Source organism: Lynx canadensis, chromosome C1, assembly GCF_007474595.2.
Source record: "Lynx canadensis isolate LIC74 chromosome C1, mLynCan4.pri.v2, whole genome shotgun sequence".
Classification (NCBI taxonomy): Eukaryota; Metazoa; Chordata; class Mammalia; order Carnivora; family Felidae; genus Lynx; species Lynx canadensis.
Window position 1 is genome coordinate 82,476,186 of NC_044310.1, and position 27,621 is coordinate 82,503,806.

The 27,621-nt window shown below is 38.8% G+C and overlaps 1 protein-coding gene across 1 annotated transcript in view; it reads right to left on the minus strand.

Moving 5' to 3' along the window:
- The window catches only part of DPYD (dihydropyrimidine dehydrogenase), an 863,978-nt gene that overhangs the window by 277,681 nt on the left and 558,676 nt on the right, over positions 1-27,621 (minus strand). The window contains 1 exon segment of the mRNA XM_030327163.1: positions 12,809-12,877. Within this exon segment, the coding sequence (XP_030183023.1) occupies positions 12,809-12,877 (69 nt within the window).

Sequence of the window (27,621 nt, forward strand, 5' to 3'; positions counted from 1 at the left end):
TGACCCACCAAACACATCTGAAAAGGCCTTTGATTATCTCAAAACTGAGATAATCCTTCTCAAGGTAACCAAGAGACAGGGAACATTCATTTGGCCTCTGCTTGAATATTCTTGTCACAGGATGTACACCCCCTTAAAAGGCAGTTAATTCCATTTCCAAGCAACTATATGCATTTAAAAAGCCTTAATTGCTGAATTAGCATGAAATGTTAAATTAACTGAAACTGGGCTTGCATTCTGACTCTTGTTAGTTACAAGCATTTCGGTTTACTCATTTAGCCCAGAGTTTATGCTACCTAACCTAAATGATTACACAATAAAGTAATCTAGTGAAGGCCATGACATAGAAAATTTGCTGTTTCTAATTTCATACATTATCTGCTTATCACCCATTTATTTACATGAAGTAGAATGTATATGTTAATAGCCTAAACTCTGGAGGCAGATTTCGTGGGTTCGAATCCCACTTTTACTATATACTATATCTATAGTCTTGGGCATATTATTTAACTATCTTTTGCTTCAGTTTCCTCATCTCCAAAAAAATGGAAAGCAATGGAAGTAACTCATAGGTTGCTTTTGAAAGATATATATAAATTTAATAAAAGTAAATGACTTAAAACAGTGCCTGGACTATAGTAAGTATTATGCAAGGGTAAGCAATTGCTGTCTATCTATCTGTTTCTTTGTCTATCCATCCATATATTCATCTATCCATCCATCCATCATCCAGGCATCCAATTAGAATCTCCAACTTGCCCTTCTCCAGTCTTGACTTGTAAAAGGATTTAAAGTAACTATCTACACTTCGTGGGGAGGGGGAAGAAAAGAAAAAAAAAATTATTGTAAGTAATTATCAGAATAATGGGAGCAGTGTAGTTTCTAAAATTCTCTGAATCACTTTATAAAAACTGTCAGAGAAACCAGAGTAGCAAAAACATAAACCTTTGCACAGTATATACAACAAAATCAGATACAAACTTCTTCCTCTTCTCCCTTTCTTACCTCTCCCTTCCCTCCTGATTGATGTAGTTTTAAAGTCATTGGGTGGGACAGAGCAAGGTAGCTGACCTAGAGGATTTAGAAGGATCCAGGAGAGCCCAGTGTGGCTTATCAGAGCCCAAGAACAATGAGACGGATGTCCATGTGGAGGGTGGTTTGATGTAGTATATCAGAGCCCAAGTGGGAAGGAAAGGCTTCCATGGGTGGTGGGGCTGGCAAAAAGCATCAGAGCCCAAGCAGGGTGAGGATGGTGTTTCCTTGGGGGGATGAAAGGTACACTTCTTGAATTTTCTCTTAATTTCATCTCTTAAAATACAATGCCCATTGTTGACTTCGTATGTATCAACACTGTCATCTAGTCTCATCTGTTCAAAACTGGAGGCATAAATTCTCCAGGATCTTAAACTACTTTTAAGTGGATTTGGTACAGGTAAACACTGAACTGGCTTGGGCCTTACTGGACACTAAGTCAGTGACTGTCTCTTGTCTGCAAGCTGGCGTCCACCTTTCCTGACTGCATTCAGTGTGCTAAAGATCACTCTTCACAGACTTATATCCACCTGCTCCTACACATTTCTATGGTTCACCTTTGCTTTCTGCCCCAGCCTATTTGAGATCTCCTAATTCTAACATCTATTTAATTTCACGACACACTGCTAGCCCAAATTCAGGTTAAAAAAATGGTAAGAACCCAGCTTTTCAGTAGTTTGTTTGGACTCCCTGCTAGGAATAGTGTGGCCACCTGGTCTTGACACCTGAGCATTTTCCCTGGACCTTTCTCAGTAGGTGACATCCTACCAATCGTGGTCAGAACTTTGGCAATCCCTCATCAGGTCCCTGGCTTAAAACTTTCTACTTTGTATCTTAATCACCTCAAGTTCATTGGTGCCAAATAAAGTGCCACTCTTCCCATTTATTCTGTAATTGTTTGCTCTTTGTCACATGTCCGTATACCAGCTCTGTATCCCTATTTTGCTTCAACAAATATTTGAGGGATAACCACGGGTGGGCAAAGCCCTGTGCTTGGGATTGGAGATTAAGTGGTGAACCAGCCAGGAGTCTCCACCCCCAGGAGCTTGCTGTGTAATAAGCAGGACAGAGGTTAATGAGCAAATGACACCACTGTGATTACCACTGTATTAAATGCCACAAAGGAAAAGCACAGGCAGAAGTACACCTAGATTTTGGGGAGCCTGAAGCGTAAACACATCAGGGAAACTTCATTAAGAAAAAAAAAATAAGTAAAAATTACAAATCCAAAATTAGGTACAGGGGTTTAGAAGTAAACTTGGGCAAGTAAGCCCTGAAGCGTATGTTTCATTAGTTTTATGGTAAACTGGCTTCTGAAGACAGGATCTTAGAAGGAGTTAGGCAGAGGGTTTAACCTACCAGTCAGGGGACTCAGAGTTGAGAACAAGAGAACATTGTATGAGTAAGAGAGAATGTTCCAGGCCAAGGGAATAGCAAAGGCCGTCAGTTCAGAGTGTGTCGGAGGAGTAAGAGGAGACCAGCAGGTGCTGGGATGTGGATACCAAACTGAGGATGATGCTGGGGAAGCAGGCAGGGTCCAGAACATGGTGGGAGGGGCTTACAGGTTAAGGTAAGGATTTTGCATCTTAAGAAGGAGAGTGGGAAGGTTTCGGATTGCCTGAGGGCAAGCTGTCTCATAAACTTGGATTAGGGTGGTAGCAATGCATATTGAGCTATATTCAATTTATCTGCTGGTTCAAATCTGTGGCCTTACTTGCCACTCAAGCTTTTGCCACTAGGTTGAGAAGAGACCTCAGTCCCTGATGCTGTTCTCACAACTTCTACCCCTGCCAGTTCTCACAGCTCCCTCAGCATGGGAGCCGGGCTTTGCCACAGCTGCCACTGTATCTGTCAAAGTGACAGCCCCAGAAGTACCCATGTGCACACCTGACCAAGAGGCTCTAGCTTTTTCCTAGGTTCTGGGTTTAGATGTCACAACATCTCACAAGACACATCAAACAAGAAACAAGAAATGTCTCACAACATGCTGTGGCATTTGGCTTCCTTATTGGCAGCTGCCCTAAAATGGGCAGGATACACAACCCAGGAGTGCAGAGGAAGGCAGAACCCCGGGTGTGAAATTTGACCAGTGAGAGACAGTAGACAGAAAGGAACCAGTAGGTACATCTCTCACCCTTCTCCTCTGAACTGTTGTGAGGCAGGATGATTTCACAAAGCACTCTCCATCCCACAGGACAGAGAAATTAGCTCCATTTCCTTGCGAAGCGGGAGCCAGCCTGGAATGTACCACACAGGATCTGCTTTCCCTTCTTCCTATCTAGTTTCCCTTTTGCTCCCACCCTTCCTGCTCTGGGGTTGTATCCTTCATTAAGCATCTTCACATTACCTTTGACCCAGGCTCTGTTTTCTAAGCTAATACGCATTAAGAAAGAAATGGATTCAAGATCTATTAAAATCAGTTCAAGATCTGTTTAAGACCTGATATTGTCAGCGTTCCATACGGTTCAGTTTGGTGTCTTTCTGATCTTTCTGACTGGGGTATCTTTCTAGTATGATGGGTGCTATATCTTATTCACCTCTCTTTTGGCTGGCAAGAGACTTTGCACATAGTAGGTGTTCCATAGATCTTCCTTTGCATGGAATTGGAGTAGGTTATCCATGTCCCAGAAAAGTAGGAAAGCCTGTGATCAGATACAGAAAACTGGAGCAGACCCTAACAATGCTACTGATTTGACACCAAACTGTGAACACTTTTCTAAAGGCTGCTTCTTTTCTATGGTGTTCACAAAACAACAAATTCAAACCAGGTTGAAGAATGCATAAAAGATGACAATAAAAGCATGTGCATTCTTGGGTTAAACTGAAAAGGAAGGTTTGGTTCAGTATGGTTCTATTTCCGGGAGGAAACAAAGCTTTCTAAAAAAAAATATGCACACGATAGGAGCACATGGGTGGCTTAGTCAGTTAAGTGTCTGACTCTTGACTTTGGCTCAGGCCATGATCTCACAGTTTGTACAATCAAGCTCTGCATAGGGTTCTGTGCTGACAGCACAGAGCCTGCTTGGGATTCTCTCTTTCCCTCTCTCTAACCCTTCCCTACACACACATGCTTGCTTTCTCTCTCTCAAAATAAACAAATGAACTTAAAAGAATATATTTAAAAAATATGTACATGGTAGGGGTGCCTGGGTGGCTCAGTTGGTTAAGAAGTCGACTTCAGCTCAGGTCATGATCTCACAGTTCATGAGTTAGAGCCCCCTGTTGGGCTCTGTGCTGATAGTTCAGAGCCTGGAGCCTGCTTCAGATTCTGTGTCTCCCTCTCTCTCTCTGACCCTCCCCCATTCTCTCTCTCTCAAAAATACATAAACATTAAAAAAATAAAATAAAAAATATGTACATGGTAAAGATGATATACTGGATATATATTAATTTTTAAAAATGTCATTTAAAAAAAAAAGGAAGATGGCGGCGTAGGAGGACGCTGGGCTCACCGCGCGTCCTGCTGATCACTTAGATTCCACCTACACCTGCCTAAATAACCCAGAAAACCGCCAGAGGATTAGCAGAACAGAGTCACCGGACCCAAGTGCAGACGAGAGGCCCACGGAAGAGGGTAGGAAGGGCGGCGAGGCGGTGCGCGCTCCACGGACTGGCGGGAGGGAGCCGGGGCGGAGGGGCGGCTCGCCAGCCAAGCAGAGCCCCCGAGTCCGGCTTGCAAAAGCGGAGGGGCCTGACGGACTGTGTTCAGACAGCAAGCGCGACTTAGCAAGCGCGACTTAGCGTCTGGGAGGTCATAAGTTAACAGCTCTGCTCGGAAAGCGGGAAGGCTGGAGGACAAAGGGAGGGTGAGCTGCGGAGCCCCCGGACGACAGAGCTCAGTTTGGCGGGGAACAAAGGCGCTAGCCAGCGCCATCTCCCCCGCCCATCCCCCAGCCAAAATCCCAAAGGGAACCGGCTCCGGCCAGGGAAATTGCTCGCTCCGCGCGAACACCCAACTCTGTGCTTCTGCGGAGCCAAACCTCCGGCAGCGATTTGACTCCCTCCGGCTGCCACAGGGCCCCTCCTGAAGTGGATCACCTAAGGAGAAGCGAGCTAAGCCTGCCCCCCCTCCCGCCGTGCACCTTGCCTTCCCACCCCAGCTAATACGCCAGATCCCCAGCATCACAAGCCTGGCAGTGTGCAAGTAGCCCAGACGGGCCACGCCACCCCACAGTGAATCCCGCCCCTAGGAGAGGGGAAGAGAAGGCACACACCAGTCTGACTGTGGCCCCAGCGGTGGGCTGGGGGCAGACATCAGGTCGGACTGCGGCCCCGCCCACCAACTCCAGTTATACACCACAGCACAGGGGAAGTGCCCTGCAGGCCCTCACCACACCAGGGACTATCCAAAATGACCAAGCGGAAGAATTCCCCTCAGAAGAATCTCCAGGAAATAACAACAGCTAATGAGCTGATCAAAAAGGATTTAAATAATATAACAGAAAGTGAATTTAGAATAATAGTCATAAAATTAATCGCTGGGCTGGAAAACAGCATACAGGACAGCAGAGAATCTCTTGCTACAGACATCAGGGGACTAAGGAACAGTCACGAGGAGCTGAAAAACGCTTTAAAGGAAATGGAAAACAAAATGCAAACCACCACGGCTCGGATGGAAGAGGCAGAGGAGAGAATAGGTGAACTAGAAGATAAAGTTATGGAAAAAGAGGAAGCTGAGAAAAAGAGAGATAAAAAAATCCAGGAGTATGAGGGGAAAATTAGAGAACTAAGTGATACACTAAAAAGAAATAATCTACGCATAATTGGTATCCCAGAGGAGGAAGAGAGAGGGAAAGGTGCTGAAGGGGTACTTGAAGAAATAATAGCTGAGAACTTCCCTGAACTGGGGAAGGAAAAAGGCATTGAAATCCAAGAGGCACAGAGAACTCCCTTCAGACGTAACTTGAATCGATCTTCTGCACGACATATCATAGTGAAACTGGCAAAATACAAGGATAAAGAGAAAATTCTGAAAGCAGCAAGGGGTAAACGTGCCCTCACATATAAAGGGAGACCTATAAGACTCGTGACTGATCTCTCTTTTGAAACTTGGCAGGCCAGAAAGAATTGGCACGAGATTTTCAGGGTGCTAGATAGCAAAAATATGCAGCCGAGAATCCTTTATCCAGCAAGTCTGTCATTTAGAATAGAAGGAGAGATAAAGGTCTTCCCAAACAAACAAAAACTGAAGGAATTTGTCACCACTAAACCAGCCCTACAAGAGATCCTAAGGGGGACCCTGTGAGACAAAGTACCAGAGACATCACTACAAGCATAAAACATACAGACATCACAATGACTCTAAACCCGTATCTTTCTATAATAACACTGAATGTAAACGGATTAAATGCGCCAACCAAAAGACATAGGGTATCAGAATGGATAAAAAAACAAGACCCATCTATTTGCTGTCTACAAGAGACTCATTTTAGACCTGAGGACACCTTTAGATTCAGAGTGAGGGGATGGAGAACTATTTATCATGCTACTGGAAGCCAGAAGAAAGCTGGAGTAGCCATACTTATATCAGACAAACTAGACTTTAAATTAAAGGCTGTAACAAGAGATGAAGAAGGACATTATATAATAGTTACAGGGTCTATCCATCAGGAAGAGCTAACAATTATAAATGTCTATGCGCCGAATACCGGAGCCCCCAAATATATAAAACAATTACTCATAAACAGAAGCAACCTTATTGATAAGAATGTGGTAATTGCAGGGGACTTTAACACCCCACTTACAGAAATGGATAGATCATCTAGACACACAGTCAATAAAGAAACAAGGGCCCTGAATGAGACACTGGATCAGATGGACTTGACAGATATATTTAGAACTCTGCATCCCAAAGCAACAGAATATACTTTCTTCTCGAGTGCACATGGAACATTCTCCAAGATAGATCATATACTGGGTCACAAAACAGCCCTTCATAAGTTTACAAGAATTGAAATTATACCATGCATACTTTCAGACCACAATGCTATGAAGCTTGAAATCAACCACAGGAAAAAGTCTGGAAAACCTCCAAAAGCATGGAGGTTAAAGAACACCCTACTAACGAATGAGTGGGTCAACCAGGCAATTAGAGAAGAAATCAAAAAATATATGGAAACAAACGAAAATGAAAATACAACAATCCAAACGCTTTGGGACGCAGCGAAGGCAGTCCTGAGAGGAAAATACATTGCAATCCAGGCCTATCTCAAGAAACAAGAAAAATCCCAAATACAAAATCTAACAGCACACCTAAAGGAAATAGAAGCAGAACAGCAAAGGCAGCCTAAACCCAGCAGAAGAAGAGAAATAATAAAGATCAGAGCAGAAATAAACAATATAGAATCTAAAAAAACTGTAGAGCAGATCAACGAAACCAAGAGTTGGTTTTTTGAAAAAATAAACAAAATTGACAAACCTCTAGCCAGGCTTCTCAAAAAGAAAAGGGAGATGACCCAAATAGATAAAATCATGAATGAAAATGGAATTATTACAACCAATCCCTCAGAGATACAAACAATTATCAGGGAATACTATGAAAAATTATATGCCAACAAATTGGACAACCTGGAAGAAATGGACACATTCCTGAACACCCACACTCTTCCAAAACTCAATCAGGAGGAAATAGAAAGCTTGAACAGACCCATAACCAGCGAAGAAATTGAATCGGTTATCAAAAATCTCCCAACAAATAAGAGTCCAGGACCAGATGGCTTCCCAGGGGAGTTCTACCAGACGTTTAAAGCAGAGATAATACCTATCCTTCTCAAGCTATTCCAAGAAATAGAAAGGGAAGGAAAACTTCCAGACTCATTCTATGAAGCCAGTATTACTTTGATTCCTAAACCAGACAGAGACCCAGTAAAAAAAGAGAACTACAGGCCAATATCCCTGATGAATATGGATGCAAAAATTCTCAATAAGATACTAGCAAATCGAATTCAACAGCATATAAAAAGAATTATTCACCATGATCAAGTGGGATTCATTCCTGGGATGCAGGGCTGGTTCAACATTCGCAAATCAATCAACGTGATACATCACATTAACAAAAAAAAAAAGAGAAGAACCATATGATCCTGTCAATCGATGCAGAAAAGGCCTTTGACAAAATCCAGCACCCTTTCTTAATAAAAACCCTTGAGAAAGTCGGGATAGAAGGAACATACTTAAAGATCATAAAAGCCATTTATGAAAAGCCCACAGCTAACATCATCCTCAACGGGGAAAAACTGAGAGCTTTTTCCCTGAGATCAGGAACACGACAGGGATGCCCACTCTCACCGTTGTTGTTTAACATAGTGCTGGAAGTTCTAGCATCAGCAATCAGACAACAAAAGGAAATCAAAGGCATCAAAATTGGCAAAGATGAAGTCAAGCTTTCGCTTTTTGCAGATGACATGATATTATACATGGAAAATCCGATAGACTCCACCAAAAGTCTGCTAGAACTGATACATGAATTCAGCAAAGTTGCAGGATACAAAATCAATGTCCAGAAATCAGTTGCATTCTTATACACTAACAATGAAGCAACAGAAAGACAAATAAAGAAACTGATCCCATTTACAATTGCACCAAGAAGCATAAAATACCTAGGAATAAATCTAACCAAAGATGTAAAGGATCTGTATGCTGAAAACTATAGAAAGCTTATGAAGGCAATTGGAGAAGATTTAAAGAAATGGAAAGACATTCCCTGCTCATGGATTGGAAAAATAAATATTGTCAAAATGTCAATACTACCCAAAGCTATCTACACATTCAATGCAATCCCAATCAAAATTGCACCAGCATTCTTCTCGAAACTAGAACAAGCAATCCTAAAATTCATATGGAACCACAAAAGGCCCCGAATAGCCAAAGGAATTTTGAAGAAGAAGACCAAAGCAGGAGGCATCACAATCCCAGACTTTAGCCTCTACTACAAAGCTGTCATCATCAAGACAGCATGGTATTGGCACAAAAACAGACACACAGACCAATGGAATAGAATAGAAACCCCAGAACTAGACCCACAAACGTATGGCCAACTCATCTTTGACAAAGCAGGAAAGAACATCCAATGGAAAAAAGACAGCCTCTTTAACAAATGGTGCTGGGAGAACTGGACAGCAACATGCAGAAGGTTGAAACTAGACCACTTTCTCACACCATTTACAAAAATAAACTCAAAATGGATAAAGGACCTAAATGTGAGACAGGAAACCATCAGAACCTTAGAGGAGAAAGCAGGAAAAGACCTCTCTGACCTCAGCCGTAGCAATCTCTTACTCGACACATCCCCAAAGGCAAGGGAATTAAAAGCAAAAGTGAATTACTGGGACCTTATGAAGATAAAAAGCTTCTGCACAGCAAAGGAAACAACCAACAAAACTAAAAGGCAACCAACGGAATGGGAAAAGATATTTGCAAATGACATATCGGACAAAGGGCTAGTATCTAAAATCTATAAAGAGCTCACCAAACTCCACACACGAAAAACAAATAACCCAGTGAAGAAATGGGCAGAAAACATGAATAGACACTTCTCTAAAGAAGACATCCAGATGGCCAACAGGCACATGAAAAGATGTTCAGCGTCGCTCCTTATCAGGGAAATACAAATCAAAACCACACTCAGGTATCACCTCACGCCAGTCAGAGTGGCCAAAATGAACAAATCAGGAGACTATAGATGCTGGAGAGGATGTGGAGAAACGGGAACCCTCTTGCACTGTTGGTGGGAATGCAAATTGGTGCAGCCGCTCTGGAAAGCAGTGTGGAGGTTCCTCAGAAAATTAAAAATAGACCTACCCTATGACCCAGCAATAGCACTGCTAGGAATCTACCCAAGGGATACAGGAGTACTGATGCATAGGGGCACTTGTACCCCAATGTTCATAGCAGCACTCTCAACAATAGCCAAATTATGGAAAGAGCCTAAATGTCCATCAACTGATGAATGGATAAAGAAATTGTGGTTTATATACACAATGGAATACTACGTGGCAATGAGAAAAAATGAAATATGGCCTTTTGTAGCAACGTGGATGGAACTGGAGAGTGTGATGCTAAGTGAAATAAGCCATACAGAGAAAGACAGATACCATATGGTTTCACTCTTATGTGGATCCTGAGAAACTTAACAGGAACCCATGGGGGAGGGGAAGGGAAAAAAAAAAAAAAAAAAAAAAAGGACGTTAGAGTGGGAGAGAGCCAAAGCATAAGAGACTGTTAAAAACTGAGAACAAACTGAGGGTTGATGGGGGGTGGGAGGGAGGGGCGGGTGGGTGATGGGTATTGAGGAGGGCACCTTTTGGGATGAGCACTGGGTGTTGTATGGAAACCAATTTGTCAATAAACTTCATATAAAAAAAAAAAAAAAAAAAAAAAATAAAAATGTCATTTAGTTGAATTCAGCATATTTTAAGAATGTACCTAGGTTCTATTTTTTTTAACCATCCATATGGTCTTAAATGTTTATTTAGAATAGTAAAATACTGGGGTACCTGGGTGGCTCAGTTGGTTAAGCATCCTACTCTTGATCTCGGCTCAGGTCATGATCTCACAGTTTGTGAGTTCAAGCCCTGCATCAGGCTTTGCCCTGACAGCACACAGCCTGCTTCAGATTCTGTCTCTCCCTCTCTCTGCCCCTCCCCCACTTGCTCTCTCTCTCTGTCTCTCTCTCTCTCAAAATAAATAAATAAACTTAAAAAAATAGAATAGGAAAACACAGTGGTAGCCTCTGGTGAAACAAATAATAATGATCCTTCCTCGTGCAAATTTTCATTCTGACACAGTTTCTCACTCTTTGCTTTTTCGTGTTCTTGTACAACTTGATCTGTCCTGCTGTTACACATGTGTCATTTCTGTTTTCGGATATTATAGTAAAGAGCTCATAACAGATTTCCTTGGTTCCCTATTGCGTAATTCGAAAATTAATCTACTATAAGGAGAGGAACTTCATGAATTTAAAGTATATTCGTCATCACATTAAGTCATCTGCTGAACTTAAAACTCGTGCTAGAACAGCTGGTGTGATAGTTCTGATTTCTTACCGCCCATTATCAACACCCCCCAAAGAAATGTACACTGTAAGTGGTATAGTAAGTTTGGTTTGAATGGTTTTTTTTTTTTTGTTTGTTTGTTTTTGTTGGTTTGTTTGAATGTGGGATCTTCTATTGTAAAAAAAAGAAAATCTGTTTTAATCTCTTTTGAAGCATGCATTCATAAAAACAAAACTGACTCTACAAAGCGTTATTGGGTACCTATCAATGAGCTATGATGAATCATGCTGCCTAATGCGGCCCTCCAGGGGGATGTCCCCTCCAGGGGATAGCTCCTTCATGCAATATGCCCTGGGATGGTCCATATTTTAAGATTATAGAAAAGATTTTTTTTTTAATTGACAGCATCTATAGATTGACCTTCTTGTTTGTAGATGGCTTTCCTGGGGAGAGATTCTATAGACTGGTTTGACCCAATGGAAAGCATAACTTTTTCTAATTTTTTTCTCTTCTTTTTATCCTCTCTTCCTTCCTATCCTTTGTTTTTGCTGTTCTTTTTTTTTTTGCTATGAGTACTTATGATATTAAATAAAACTGCAATTAAATAAATAGATACAGAATGTGAGAAATGTGAAAAATATCTTTAACTTGGTTGGTATGTTACTAATAGGAAGGCTTTGGACTTTTTAAAAGTAAAATTTGTTTATTTAAAAGTTAATGCTCATTACTGAAGAATATATTTATTTTAAAGTATTTTATTCTACAGAAAGGCAGAGAAGCAAGCAGCGTGATAAAGCCATTCATCATAGTCAGCTTAAAATTGGCAAAGCTCATGCCAAGCACAGGTTCTGGGGAAGATTTCATGGTCAATTAGGTAAATACACGTATAAAGTGGACCCAGCACTAAAGATCACGAAACCAATTACTGATCATGTTTAATTTCACCCCTTTAAGTCCCAGAAGTAATTTTTCCCTCGCAGTTTTAAGATATCCAAATAAAATGTACAATTTTCGAACACGATAGAAGGCTTTATAATATTTTATAATGTACAGTCATTAGTATATAAGCGCTGTTAGATTTAGCCTTCTACATTTCTGAGAGGTTTTCAAGAAACCCCAGCTGAAGCTATCTAGATTATTTTTCATGACAGCATGACGGACATAAGTATACAATTTTAAGTATGTATTTTTCTATTTGAAATACAAATTGGAGGCACATGGTTAGTTGTTTGCATTTGTGCAAGATTCAATTTATATTATAGAAAACCTGCTGACTAGTGTTCAATTCAGGAGCATTCTGTCCTACCATTTTATGCATGTCTGTATTCAAACTAGAATAGTATTAAACGAACCTTTTATATTTTAAATATTCAAGAGTTTTATATTCAAAATTTCTTCTCGCTGTCAAACTAGTTTGCCTAAAGGCAAGGTAAGATCCTGTTACACTCTCAAAGGTAGAATTAAATTTTATCATGGCATCCATCATAATATACAGTTTGCTTAATATGCAAATAAAGAGTATATGGATTCAAAGAATAAAGGATTTTTTTGGTACTGTGTGAAATCCAAGGGACCACTTTCATAGAATAGATTCCTTTTAAATTTACATTTCCATCATTTTAATGAAAACACAGGGTAAACAAATTATAATAGAAATGTTTTAAGTTACCATTTTCCATTCAATTTTACTTCTACTGTGTTATTTTTCATGGCAGCTCTTTATTTAAAACTAATAAAAATGGAAGAGGAGAAATAAAATAAATATATATTAAAGAAATCATTACCTCAGCCATTTTGGAGAGTTCCATCCAGTCATTTTTGCTGTAACTGCACATGATGCTAGCAATCACAATCTTTAAAACGAAAAGAGGGAAAGAATGTCAGTTCAAATGGTTATGCTTTTGTACACAAGGATATATTGATATTTACATATATATGTTTACAATAGTAAACTATAGTCTAAAAATTAGTTTTGATCCACTGAAAGAAAAATTATTAAAAAATAACAGAGTCTTCCAGTGAGGCAAAGAATGAGATTCTGGGCTTCGGACTTATGTTAGAGACTTTCTCATTTACTACCTCTGAATTCTTAATGTAAGTTACTTAACTTTTCTGGTCCTCCACATTCTTATTTTTAAAATGGAGAGAACAATGTGGACTTTGTCCACCTCAGAAAGTGATAGTGGGACTTACATAAATTTGTGCATGTGAGAGGGTTGTCTATATCACACAATGACATAGAAATGTTTATTAATATAATTTCTGCTGTAGCTAAAAGTTTCAAGATACGGAAAAGAAATAAATTAGTGTTTTCTTCAATCATATCTTATTACAGCATGGATAATAATACCTTACATATTCACAGTGCACTATAAGTTTAAACTTTGTTAAATGCTGATTATTTGACTATTTACAATAACCCTGTAATAGAGGGTACATAGAATAATAGCTACTAATATCTGCTCTGAAGCCAGAATATCCGCATTAGAACTCTGACTCTACCACTGACTGTGTGGCCCCAGGCAAGTTATTTAGTTTCTTCACTGGTTAAACATGGATAATAGTATGACTTACTTAGGGAAGAAATAATGGAAGTTGCTAAAACTTACATAGCTCTTATGATGTTGTAGGTGCTTTTTAAATGGTTTTGACTTCATTCACTTAATTAATTGTTCCCAATGCTATTTTCCCCATTTTATAGAAGATGCTGAAGTACTGAGATGCACAAGTAGCACAGATAATAGGGAGCAGAGCCAGGACTCAGACTCAGGCAGTTTGACTGGGAATCTGTGCTTTTAACCACTAGATTTTGCTGGCCCAAAGCAAGCATTCAATACATGTCATTAGTTTTTTTGTTTTATTGTTAACATTTAAAGACTGAGATTGAACCACAAAGAGTTTGTGCCAAGCCTAAAGTTGCAGAATCTAGAGGAAGAGTCCACTAAAAGTCACTAACTATGCTCTCACTACACTCAGCTTTCTTATATATGTCTAGAAAACAAAACAAAACAAAAAAAATATATGTTGTAAATGCTTTCAACATTGACAGAAACAGAAAATAAGTTGGGATCATACACCATGAAAACCATGGAGACAACAAGCCTGACTGTAACGCTGGGTTAATTTTTTTTCTCTCCTGATAGACTATAATCTCCATGGGAGCTGGGCCTGCTCTGTATCATTCATTGTTCACCTACAATAATCAGCATGGTGCTTGGCACACAATAAGACTGAGTGAATAAATGAATGAGGTCACCAAAAGTTTAGGAGCAGGGAGTTGCTTTATCAGCTCTTCCTTTTTTTTATTTGTTTTTTAAAATGTTTGCTTATTTATTTTGAGGGAGAGAACAAGAGCTGCAGTGGAGGAGGGACAGAGAGAGAGACACAGAATCTGAAGCAGGCCCCAGGCTCCGAGCTGTCAGCACGGAGCCCAATGTGGGGCTTGAACCCATGAACCATGAGATCATCACCTGAGCTGAAGTCAGATGCTTAACAGACTGAGCCACCCAGGTGCCGCTATCAGTTTATCCCTTTAAGATTAAGCAGAAATGAGTATCTTGAGTCAGAGAAGGGAAAAAAATAAACAACAGATGAAAAGTGTTGGCAAATAATTATCATGAGTCAGAGTGAAGAGTGAGCAAGGCTGATCTGGGTGTTGGTCTTGGTGATAGAAAAAAGGGTCAGATGTTAAAATACACAGAACCTGTGAACTAGACAGAGCAATTGAGAAACAGGGACCGGAAGATCTGAGAGTTTGAATCAGATACAGGTGGGACAATGATGAGAAATAAGATTGATTCCTCTTTAGAGAGAGAACAAAAGGAAGAAAGTAAATGATGAACAGAGAAAAGTTAAGAATGCCTAATTATTTTGGGGTGAGTTCAGGAGTCAACATTTGTGTCCAGTGAGAATGCAGCTTTTAAGAATTTGGAGAAACAAATGTTAAGAATGACACATGGCCTAAAAGAAAGGGAAAAGTCAAATTCCATGCTTGCCCATTTGCTAGCTAAAAAAGGATCACCAGCATAACTTATGAACCTTCAGTAAGAGATGCTCTTTCTGCCCTTTTCACGTGATCTAAGATCAGGGATATTCTGCCCCCCTATTTTGAAAACTAACCAGTGAGAAATACCACAGTGTACACCTGATCTTCTAGGACGAGACTAATACCTCCTGGTGAGTATCCCCTGCATGAACAAAAACGGAGCCCATCTAAAAGGAAAATCAAATGGGGGCAGGTCAGACAGATTCCTATTGTCCTCGGTGGCTTCAAGGTCAAAAAAACCCCCAAATTTTAAAAACAAAACAGTTAATAAAAAGAGTTTGGAAATGGGCAGAGCCTCCAGGCTTGTTGCTAAAACTTTAAAGGCAGGGTGAGATCCAAAGTTCAAAATGAAAAACAGATTTTAGCATTAGATACAAGTGCTTCTCTGGTGAAAGTAATAAACAGTATATTAAGGTTTTTAGGGAGTTTTATTATTTAAATCAAGACAAGCAAAAAAAAAAAACCCAAAAAACAAAAGCCAAACATGCCTCTAATTATGAAAAGTAATCCTCAGGTTCACATTCCTATAGAAATATGAAGCAGTGCTGAATCAGCACAACATCCTCCTCTCCCATGGCCCTCCTAGGCAGCCGTGGAGGACAACAGGGAAGACCCTTATAGTGGGCAGGACTCAGCTAAGCAGATAGCCTGACCAAAGAAATCTGCTGCCAGGAAAATAATGTTTACCAGCACTGACTAGTAAATGACTAGTAAATAACCATGTTTACTAGCATTGACTAGTATATATGATATATGCTCTCAACTAGTGTCTAACCTGGTTCCACTTTACTAAATGGCCATTTTAATTTTGACAAAGCTGTTATTGCTTCAAATATATATTGATTGTGTTGGGGTTGGTTAAAGTCATTTTTGCCCTATAGGTCCTGAGGATCATGAGAAGCCGTGGTTGGGCTTGATGGAGAGAAATAAATATTACCCAGATAATTGTCCTGAACATCAAGAGCCCTGGTGCCACCAAATGCCTGGGGATGCAGTGACTTGGTATGATTTGGCATGGGCTGTCACTGGGGAAGGGTGACCACAGGTGGGAGGGAAACGTTATGTTAAGCAGAGGTAGATTTTTGTGTGTGTGCTCTAAGCAGTCAAGCACTACCTTGTTCTTCTTTCCTCACTTTCTGAAACAGACTCTATGTTCTTGCCCAAAAAACAGAAAGTATCTCTAACAGGGCTGATCATAGCAATCAGCCACTCTATTCCTGTGGAAGTCCTGCACTGGAGCTGGGAAGATAATTCTTTTTCTCATTGGTCCCTAAACTGGAATGAAGTGTGTTCAGAGCTGCTGGTGACCCCCAACTGACTCTTCACTTAACCGATCTTGCCACCTCCACCCAAAGCTAGTTATGCTAGGGAAAAATAAAGCAGAGACAGGGAAGTAGAAAATGTGTAATGGGAAGAGACCTATGCTAGCCACTTCTAAGCTAGGTGTACCACAAACACATCTGTATGTGTGAACTAACACCACTTTGTCTTAAGAAAATTCAAGTTGTATCCTGATATCTTTCACTTAGAGTCTTGACAATTATTACATTTAAAACTAAAATTGGCACTTTTGAAATAACTTCCTAAGCAATTTTTTAACAGTTAAGTAAATGTAAGGGAAAAAAAATATACATTATTTTTAAAATGCCAAATTGTCTTCTTGGTCTAAATATTCTTAATCTAAAACCAACTGATATTTTGGGAAAATATGTGATGACATTCTACTTCAGGGGAATAAAAATGACCCAAAAATCATTTTATTCTTTATTAAAACATATTAGGATTTTTCAAAGAGTCAGGCTAAAAGATATTAACATTAAAAGGACACTGGGCATAATTTAATCTTTCTTTGATGATTAGAAAGCCTTTCCGTGTTTTACTGTGCTTGGTTTTTAGGCAAGCAAGAAAGGACAGGGTTTTGTTTTCTTCCCATGAAAAAAAGAGAATTGATGGATATTTTATATTGTGAAACATCATGCTATATTACTAGAAATAAATATTCAGTGAAACATTTTCTTAAAGCCAGGGTAACTTTTGCCTATATTTCACTTAAATTAGGCCATTTCTAGTGCTCCATTTTTATAACTCATATTTTAAAAATCATTGGATAATTTTATACATAGGCAAATTTATACATGGCCAAATGCTATGTAGTGTTTGAACTACATCCTACATTTTATGACACACAGGCTAGTGGGAGAGTCAATGTCAGTTAGTCCATTAATAAGCAAATTGAGCATGTACTGTGTGCTTGCTACCAAATAACATAGAAAGGAGTTTAAGACATTGACTTAGAGTCTTTTCCACTGAACACTCAACTAATATTTATTTTTCTTTAAGTTTATTTATTTATTTTGAGAGAGAGAGAGACAGAGAGAGAGAGAGAGAGAGAGAGAGAGAGAGAGAAAGCAAGGGGCAGAGAGAGAGGGAGAGAAAGAGAATCCTAAGCAGGCTCCTCACTGTTACTGCAAAGCCTGATGCAGGGCTCAAACCTACAAACCATGAGATCATGACCTGAGGCAAAGTCAGATGCCTAAATGACAGAGCCACCTAGGTACCCCAACTGATATTTCTTGAGCACATACTATGTACCAGTAACTGTTCTAACTCAGAAGTGATTTAAAAAATGAAAGAAGTCCTTGCCTTCCTGTAGCTTACATTTTAGGGAGAGAAAATCATAACAAGTTAAAAAATTATTAGGACTATTTACACACCAAGATTATTGTTAGAAAGGCATAATAGAGGACAGTAATGGAGAATCAGTGGGGTGCACAGTGCCTCCATCAGATGATGGTCAGTAAAAGGCTGTGTGAGTTGAGACATGATAGATAAGAAGGCCCCTTACACTGAAGAATGGGATGGGGAACTGGAAGACAACTGGCATTCTAAGTAGAAGAAAATACATGTGCAAAGACACTGAGGTGGGAATGAGCATGACATATTTAAGAAAAAGAGAAGGCCATGTGGATGGAGTTTCATGATAGGGCAAGACGAATTTAAGAGAAAATGAGACAAACAGTCAGTGGCCATATCTCTATGAGCTGATCCCTGTGGGAATTGGGTTTTATTATAGATGCAATGGAGACTAGTGAAAGGTTTAAAGGAGGGTGATAAAAGAATCTGATCTGCATTTTAAAAAGATGTGTTTCACTAATTTATAGGGAAGGGAATGAAGGTGTTTCAGGATGAAAGCAGAGTCCAGTTAGATTGAAATAATGTGGCTTGCATATTACCCATGGGGATGCAGTGAAGTGGACAGTTCTGAGCTAGAACCAACAAGACTGGTCAGTGGTTAGATTCAGGAGATGAGAGAAAAGGAGAGATTGAGGCTGATCCCTAGATTATTGGCTTGAGCTACTAAGCGGAATGTAGACAGTTTACTGAGATGCAACAAGGCCTAGTCAAATAACTAGTGTGGGGTGCGGGGAGGTACTAAGAGGTTCCGTTTTCATATATTACACATAAAATGTCTATTAAGCCTCTCTCATTAATGAGAACATAAACCATGTCACTGTATACATGAGTCTAGAACTCACTAAAGAGGTTAGAGATGAAGGCGTACATATTAGAAACTTCGAAATATAACAGTATTTAAAGCCACCTGGATAGGTGACTTCAAAGGGAAGAGAATAAAATACAGAAAAAGGAAGGGCCTGGGATGCCATCTGAGAATGTGAGGTCACAAATGCTAAGAGAGGAAAGTGTTCCAGAAAGTAAAGACCAATCCACTCTGGTGAATACAACTAAGGGTTTGTGTAAGAGAATACAGAATTCTCCATGAGGTTTGGCAATACAGAAACCATTGGTAACCTTTACAAAAAATGGTTTCAGTAAAGCAGCAAGGACAGTAGTCAGACTGGAATAGTCTGAGTGAATAGAATATACAGAAGTGGAGAGAAGTGACACACAAATCTCTCCCAAGGTTTTGGTGAGCTAGCTAAAAGATAAATGGGGCAGCACATAAATGATTATGGGAGGTCTAGGGAGAGATGTTTTTTCTTAATGGGCCATATTTGAGTATGTTTTTATGCTGGTGGAAATAATCTGGAAAGGAGGAAAAAGCTATTGAGAAGGCAAGAGGTGATGATGAATCTTTCGCATAAGTAGAAGTAAACTTTGATAGGAGCAGAGGCACTGTTTCCAGTTTAATGGGGTGGAAGAGAAGAGTAGAGAGAGAAAAAATAGGTATGGATGCAATTGCGTTTATAGACTTGGTGTGGAAAAGGTAAAATTATCCTTTCTGGTATGCACATTTTTCTTAAGTAGTAGATGAGATCTTCCGACATGAAAGAATGGGGGACAGAGGCTTAGAAATAATGAGGGAGAGGTGCACCTGGGCGGCTCAGTTGTTAAGCGTCCAACTTTGGCTCAGGTCATAATCTCACAGTTCATGAGTTCAAGCCCTGGGTCAGCCTTTGTGCTGATAGAACTTATTCCAAACAACAAAACAAAACAAAGCAAAACAAAACAAAACAAAACAAAACAAAAAAACAGTGTTAAATGGCTTCTATTGTCATCCTCCCTAACTTTTAAATGAAAGAATCACAATTCATGATTAAATTATTTTTTAAAATTACATTTCCTTTATAGAAAAAACAAAAATGATTTTATTTAGCATTTTTTTTCAAACTGATTTACCATAAAGCTTGTACATTAGAAATTAAGGTGAAGAACAACTTAAAACATCTAATTGGTTACAAGCTGGCTATATTCCCAAATTCCCTTTAACTTAAAGTGTATGCTTAAAACACATGTCAGCAACACTGTTTTGGTATTCTGTAACTATATTATGAACTACATTGGAAATTCAGTCAACAATTCAGCTGCAAGACAACTTAAATTTTTTAGTAGGGAAAAACTGAAAAGTGACAAAGGTGAACAACTGTAAATTACAAGTAGCTGAGTTAGGTTTTGTCAAACAATTTAACAAAATTATCCCTAACACTACTGGGATTATATCAAGGAGGAAAAATAGCATGGGACATGTGATTTTCAAAGACATTTAAACCAAGAAAATATGTTTATTAAATATTAATTAACTGTACAACATTCAAATTTTAAATGCTCTTTGTACTGTAGTAGAAATAAAGTGGAAGTGAGATTGGTACAATTTTCCTTAAATGTACACATTGAGAATAGCACATTAACAGTGAAACTTTCCTCATATTCTATATGGTTATTGCTTATTTGATGTTTGCAGATGAGAATAATATTCTTAAAGTTGTCTTTTTATATTGTTTAAAAATTCATCATTTTCTTTGTTTATTTTGGGACTAACAAATGTGCTGTTTACACAACTATTCCTAACATAGAAAAGTCATATTGCAAGTTAAACAATATGCACATAGTTTCCATAGAAAATCAGACATTTTCCACTAAAACAGGAAAAAATAAAACACTGCATACTATTCAGAAACTGTAGTAATGGCTGCTTTTTCCTCTCCTTTTGATCACTTCTTTAAATATTTTATCTAGTTTCTGTCCCTATTCTGTCTAGGAAGTCATCTCCCCAAGGTCATCAGTGACCTTGGCAAATAGATACTTTTCAGCCTGAATCTGTACTGGAACTCTCTTCAGCACTTAGACAGTGAGCTATCTCCAGCTTACTGAAACCCTCTTCCATATGAGCTTTGGAGGTACCTCTTTTTTTTACTTTCATTTTCATTGTTCCTTCTCAGGCTCTTCTACCTCTGACCACCTTTTACATGTTGATGTCCCTAGGGTCTACTTATGGTCCTCTTGGTATCACTTCATACACATTTCCTTGGATATCACATTCACAACAATTTCAGATCATATCCATATGTAGAAAAGTTATAAAGTGTATACCTCCAACCTATATCTTTCTCCTAAGTTCAAGAACAACATGTCCAACTGCCTTCTACCCCCTAGATTCAATTTGCTCAAGATCAAACTCTGCCCTGAATTTGTTCATTTCATGTTAAACATACTCCACCCTTTCATCCCAAGTTAGGAAACTAGATTTCCTTTCTTCCTTTCTCTCTCATCACCTACACCCAGTTATTCACCAAGTACTCTCTAGTCCACCGGTTCTTTGACTTGGCTAAGCATTGAAATCCCCTGAAGAGTAAGGAAAAAAAAATAACCCTAAGGATTCTAGGGTAATTTGTATGTAGTTAGGCCCAGGCATTAGGGTTTTTCAAAGATCTCCAGGTAATTCTAATGCACAGGAAAATTTGAAAAGCACTGCTCTAGTTTACTTCCTAGTGATCCCTTCTAAGTATTCCTGATTCTTCATCATGACTGTCTTAGTTAAGATCCTCACCACTGTTACCCTGGATTACTGGAATAGCTTTCTTATTAGTCTCCCTCTCTCTCTTTGCAGCCTATGCCATCTGGCAGATCCTTCTAAAGAAACAAACCTGATCATACCACACTTCTTTTTCAAATCCAACTTCAGGATAAAATCTAATTCTGTAATAAGCTGTACAAGATCACAATGCTACTTTTGCTCCAACCACATTGAATTACTTTGCTTCCTGAATGTAACATGTATTCTGCATTCTCCTGGCCATATGTCTATTCCTTTTGTCTGAATGAATAAGGAATGGTCCCTGTGCTCTAGGAGCATATGGTATAATAAAGCAGACATATGTAAATTGATAGAAAAATAATTATAGTGTATGAACCAGGATATAATGACAGAAGAAAGGGAAGGGTGATTATTTGTACCTGTGTGAATCAGGGAAGATATCCTAGAAAAGCAACTCCTACTAGACTCTGAAGTCATGCTTGGGTGTTTATTAGACACTGATTAGAAATAAAAGAGGCAAGAGCACTCCAGGTGGAGTGAGCAGCAGAAGCAAAGGCACAGGATGCTGTGTTTAAGAAATATGCTCTGTTTAAGAAATCTCAAGTAGTTCAGTTTAGTGTTGGGGAGAAATGAATGGATACATATCATGGGCAATGGAGCTGGGTGCATTGGTAGAAATCAGGTTCATCCAGGCAGGGTCTGAAACTATGGTCCCTAACCAGTTGGGCAGTTGGATTAGAATTTTGGATTACTCTGTCCAGTAAATTCCTGCTCCTCATTTGGGCATTACCTTCACTAGGAACCCCTTCCTGTGTACTCTTCTCCCCTTGACTGGGTCAGGCACCCCTCTTCGGAGATCCTATGGCATCCTTTGCATTTCTCTGTTATAACATTATATGGTATTAAATTGTTGTTTGTGTGTTTTTCAAAAGATGACTGAAGTTTGGGGGACAGGGCTTTTTTTCATAGGTATATCTCTAGTACCTAATATTATACCTTATACATAATTGGGATTCAATAATATTTGCTTCAAAGGAATGCTGGGACAGGTAGCTGAGGAAAGAAATTCCCAGTAATGTACATTTTTATTAAAAATCCCAGTATTTAAATGTAAGCAAGTTTCTACATTCTAGAGAGAGAATTAGAAGGACAGATAGGTGGTATAAAGTAAGAGGTTCGAAAACCTCTCAGAATTTATTAAGTATACTTTATATCAAAGAACAGTAATCCATTAAATTTATGTATATATTTAAACTTACTGCACATTTTCACATACACTATCTCATTTATTCCCTGTAATAATTATGAATTTGGAAAACTTTATACTGAGAATAATGAGCGTAGATCATTTATTTTACCAGGGTCAAGCTAATCAATAGCAGAAGCAAGGATTAAGTTCAGGTCTTTTGCCTCCAAGTTCCTCTCTACTACATTAAGATTTACCATATTGATTTCCTATCCTTTCAATTTACATTAGAGATTCCAACTGATTTTGCATCCTCAATCTTCTTGCAGTAGAGTGTTCGGGGAATGGGGTGGGGGAAGTGTTCTTCTCCCTGTATTCATGCCCCTTTGCAATGTAAATGTGCAGCTACTCCCATCACATGGGGTATTTATTTACCCGCTACTGGAATGTGGACTGACTTTGTGACTTGTTTTCATCAACAGAACATGGCAAAAGTGATATTGTGCCAGTGTCCAACCAAGGCTTGAAGAAGTCTTGTCCTTTTTTGCCCACTCTGTTGAAATCCTGCCTGGCCATGTGATCAAGTTGGCATAGTCTGCTGTAGGATCAGAGCACAGGGGATAAGGATGAGGCATCTAGGTGAAGCTACCTGAGACTAGCCAGCCCCAGCCCACCTGGAAATTGACTACAGAAAAAGTGGGATGAGCTGAGACAAGAAGAACCACCCAGCTTATCCCAGCCCAAATTGCTAACACGCAGAATTCTGAAATAAATTAATAGTTGTTCAAATCCACTAAATTTGGGGTGAAGCACATGCTGTGTACTTACGTGTGCCAAGCATTGTGTTAAGTATTTCACGTGTATATCTCTAATCTTTAGGGCAACATAACAAAACAGAAATTACCAGCCCCATTCACAGATAGGGGAAAAACTTATTTTAAGAGGTTAAATAACTATTCATGGTTTTTCAGCTAATAAGAGTAAATACAAATCTTGAATTGTCTGGTTATAATATTTTTTTCTCTGAATCATTTTTCTGTGTTCCTTAATCATACATTTATAGAAGACCTTGTGGGTTTATTCCTATACATGGTAGATTTTATTCAATCCATGACAATTTTTATTACTTTCCTTCTCAGAGGTTAATGTCATTTTTATGTTCTTGGCCAATGGGTTATTTCACTGCAACTCCAAAACTACCATCTAAGCTAGAAAGGAAGATGGAAGTGCCTAGGAAATCAAAAAGTGAGGGAAGACCAAGTGAGCAAGACCTAATGAGTGTTCCACTGTTTTCTAACCACTTAAACATGTTAAGAAATGAAGATAGGGTAGTACAGGCTCTTTATAACCTGGCCCCAAATCCATTGCTTTCCTGTATCTTGACACACCATAATGAACACCCTATCTATACTGCCCACCAGATATCCTTTTAGATTTCCATTCTTTTTCCCATGCTGGTCTCTCTTCTTAAGAGTACCACCCTATTCCTCTGACAGTATATCTCTTATTCACGCTTCAAGGTCTAACTCAGAGCTCATTCCTATCATACCACCCTCAATAAACTCAGAGACAGAATCACTGTTTTTATTGGGTATTAGGGTGTAGTTTACCTACTTCTATTTCAGTTCCTGTCAGTGCATCACAGATGTGTATTTATTGATAATTACCACTGACTTCTCTTACTCCATTCCATGGGAAAATATAATTTTGATTCACTTTTCTTTTCTTTTTTTTTTAGGTTTATTTATTTATTTTGAGGCAGGGGAGGGGCAGAGAGAGAGGGAGTGAGAGGATCCCAAGCAGGCTCCATGCTGTCAGCACAGAGCCTGACACAGGGCTCGAACCCACGGACCACAAAATCATGACCTGAGCCAAAATCAAGAGTAGGATGCGTAACCAACTGAGCCACCCAGGCACCCTTCACCTTTGTTTTCTTATCATTTGGTTCAGCATTGCATAGCACCTAATACACTTTAAAGTATCTATAGAAGGCAGTATGGTCTCATTATTTGATTATTAATTTTTAAAAACTTTCTGGTTCAGGGGCACCTGGGTGGTTCAGTCGGTTAAGCATCTGACTTTGGCTCGGGTCATGATCTCCCAGTTCATGGGTTCAAGCTCTGCATCAGGCTCTGTGATGGGAGCTCAGAGCCTGGAGACTGCTTTAGATTCTCTGTCTCCCTATCTCTCTCTCTCTCTACCCCTCCCCTGCTCATGCTCTGTCTCTCTCTGTCTCTCAAAAATAAATAAATGTTAAATTTTTAAAAAATTTCTGGTGCATCCCTATAAGGATTATTGTACTTGCTGTAATCATGGAGAAAAAGCACATATATGAAATTACCATGTCTACCATGTAATTTTATAACTATAAGCCATTTACTGTCTTGATAGCATGACTTTGGCACTGACTTTAATCTAAGATGATTAGCTGGATTTAAGTTGTTCTATCACTGTTTACCCTTCACTGAGGTTGCAGTAAGTCAACTGAAACCATGAGATTTGAATTCATTGTACACAAAAAAAGGGATGTTTCTTACACAAAACCGGTGTATGAGATTTGATTTTGCTTTTACTTAAAGATCATGATACGTTGCCTATTTTAATGTGGTTAATTCAGGAATACTGCCTTTCAAATGCACATAACAGGGTTGATTTGAAAAATGTTATGAAGCATCTATATTCCAATTTTAAACTTTTTCTATTTAGAGGCTATAACAAACATGCATTTAATGAACTGCTTTTATAAATTAATAAGACTAATAATTAATACAGTGCTAATATGTGATACAGGAATGAAAAAAAAGGAGGTTAAAAAGAAAGTAATGAAAACTCTCATTATAATCACATGGAATGATGCACTGCATTAAATAGTCTGGGCACTCCTTCCAGTACCATACATATAGCGCATGGGTGTTGTAAAGATTATTGAAACATTTTCTGTAAAGACTAAATTCCCAAATGAAAATTTTATGTAAATACTAAGTGTTATTGTAATTATTTTATGAGATGTAGCTCTTTTGCTCTCATTAACTATGATTGCATGTTTAATGCACATTCAATTAGATAATTCTGTTGTGTGAGTTAGTGGTATTGTATCTTAAGTACTGGATGGTAAGCTTCTGGAGGACACAGGCTGTGTCTTCTGTCTCAGCATATATCCCTGTGGGGTGGGACTGCCTGTTGTGTTTACCAAAGTACTTGACACATGTCAGGGACTCACAAAATATTTGTTGAATAAGAAATACATAAGTGTTGATGTGCAATATACGTTAGATGCAATGCTTTTAAGAAGTCAAGGACTTCTAAAAACACACAACTTAGTCTTTTCCAAATACATGTTATTACTTCACAGAAATTGTATAGGATGGCTTAAATTCAATTCACCATGGGATATGCCACACAGTGTTGGAAGACTGTGCCCTGGCTTCTTCCTCAACATTACACATTCTTTCCCAGACATCACCAGGCACTTTCCCACACTTCCTTCCAGTCTTTGCTCAAATGTTGTTGCCTCAGTGACACTCTATTGAAGATTGCAAACCATCCCCTCCCAGTCCTACTCTCTTTTCCATAGAATATTCTATTATATCATTTTCTTATTTATTATATTTGATGTCTTTCCCCCCATCAGCTGGAATGTAAACTCCACCAGAGTAAGAATTGCTGTTTTGGACACAAAACAGTGCTGGCATGTAGGAGATGCCCCATACTTGTTAAAAGAATGATCAAATATTAACATTATTTAATTGTCTTTCTGCATGAACTACCTATCTAAAAAATGGGAATGATTTGGTTTGCCACACTTATTTCATAGTGATTATTCTGAGAATTACATGGTATTATGTATCTGACATTAAATACTTTTCAATGAAATTCAATGATAATTTTTATTACTAAGAGAATAATGTCATATTCAGATTTGCCATTTTCTACAATTTAGAGTGCAAACAATGACATTTTGAAATGGTGCAATTCTTGGGTTTTAAACATCCACAGATAAGACTTTAAAAAATATGTCATTGGAAAGGGTAGAAAGCGTTATCTTTATATGCTTCTGTGATCTTTCTATAGTGTCACATTGTGGGCATTTTATATTTGTAAATTAATACATTTTTTAAATGAGTGGATCCACAGAATAATATTTTGTGTATAGATTCACATTTTATAGATATTTAAGAAATTTTTTAGATTTCACTAAAATGGCAGGAAATTCACTAATATCTATGATACCTTTCATTAAATTATGTTTCTTGGCTCACACTGCTTTATCAGAATTGAGATTAAAATTTTTTTCCTGTTTACTCAGAAAAAATTCTAAGAACTGTGAGCCCAAACATGTGTATTTCCCTGATTTGACGACCCAAAGAGGGCCATTATTCTAAACAGATGCCATGTGAAGGACAGAGCAGCATACTGGGACCAGCTACAATGTTGTGTGAGGAAGGGTTGGGGAATGGGGTGGCAGTCAGGAATCATACCCTTTACCTAAGAGGTCTAAAGGCATACACTCTCAAAGCTCTAAAGCTTTAAGCTTTCCTTATGACCAATGTTCTGCATCGGAAATACCTAAGTATTTCCATTGCACCTGTCTTTCTCTCGTGCAATTCTATAAATACTCATCACCTTTCTCCCCCTGAGCCCACCTCCTTCAACAGAGAAGGAGCTGAGGGAAAACTGGCTGAATGTATAAACTAACAATCCTGCGTCCTCTTCTTACACAAATGATCCTATTTTCCCTTTTTTTCCGGTCTCCTTCTTTCTTCAACATGTCCCATCCCCACCAATTTCTTCATCTCAATCTGACCTTTCTGTACAGGGAGCAAAGTATGGACTCAGGTGCTTCCACCTCTATTTCAAGCTGCCACATCTGCCAACAATGTGCACCTTGGTAAACAGCAATAGAAACAAAACCTCTAACAAATCCTTTTGCTTTTCAGGATAAAGATTAATGACACTCAATTAATAAAACATTCATTGTATCACTGAATATTGATAAACGATTCCCTTGCCTTAATATGCTGTTGACACTTAAGAATCAACCAAATATGTTTCACACACTTTGTAAACATCTTAAGATTTCATCTATATTCCA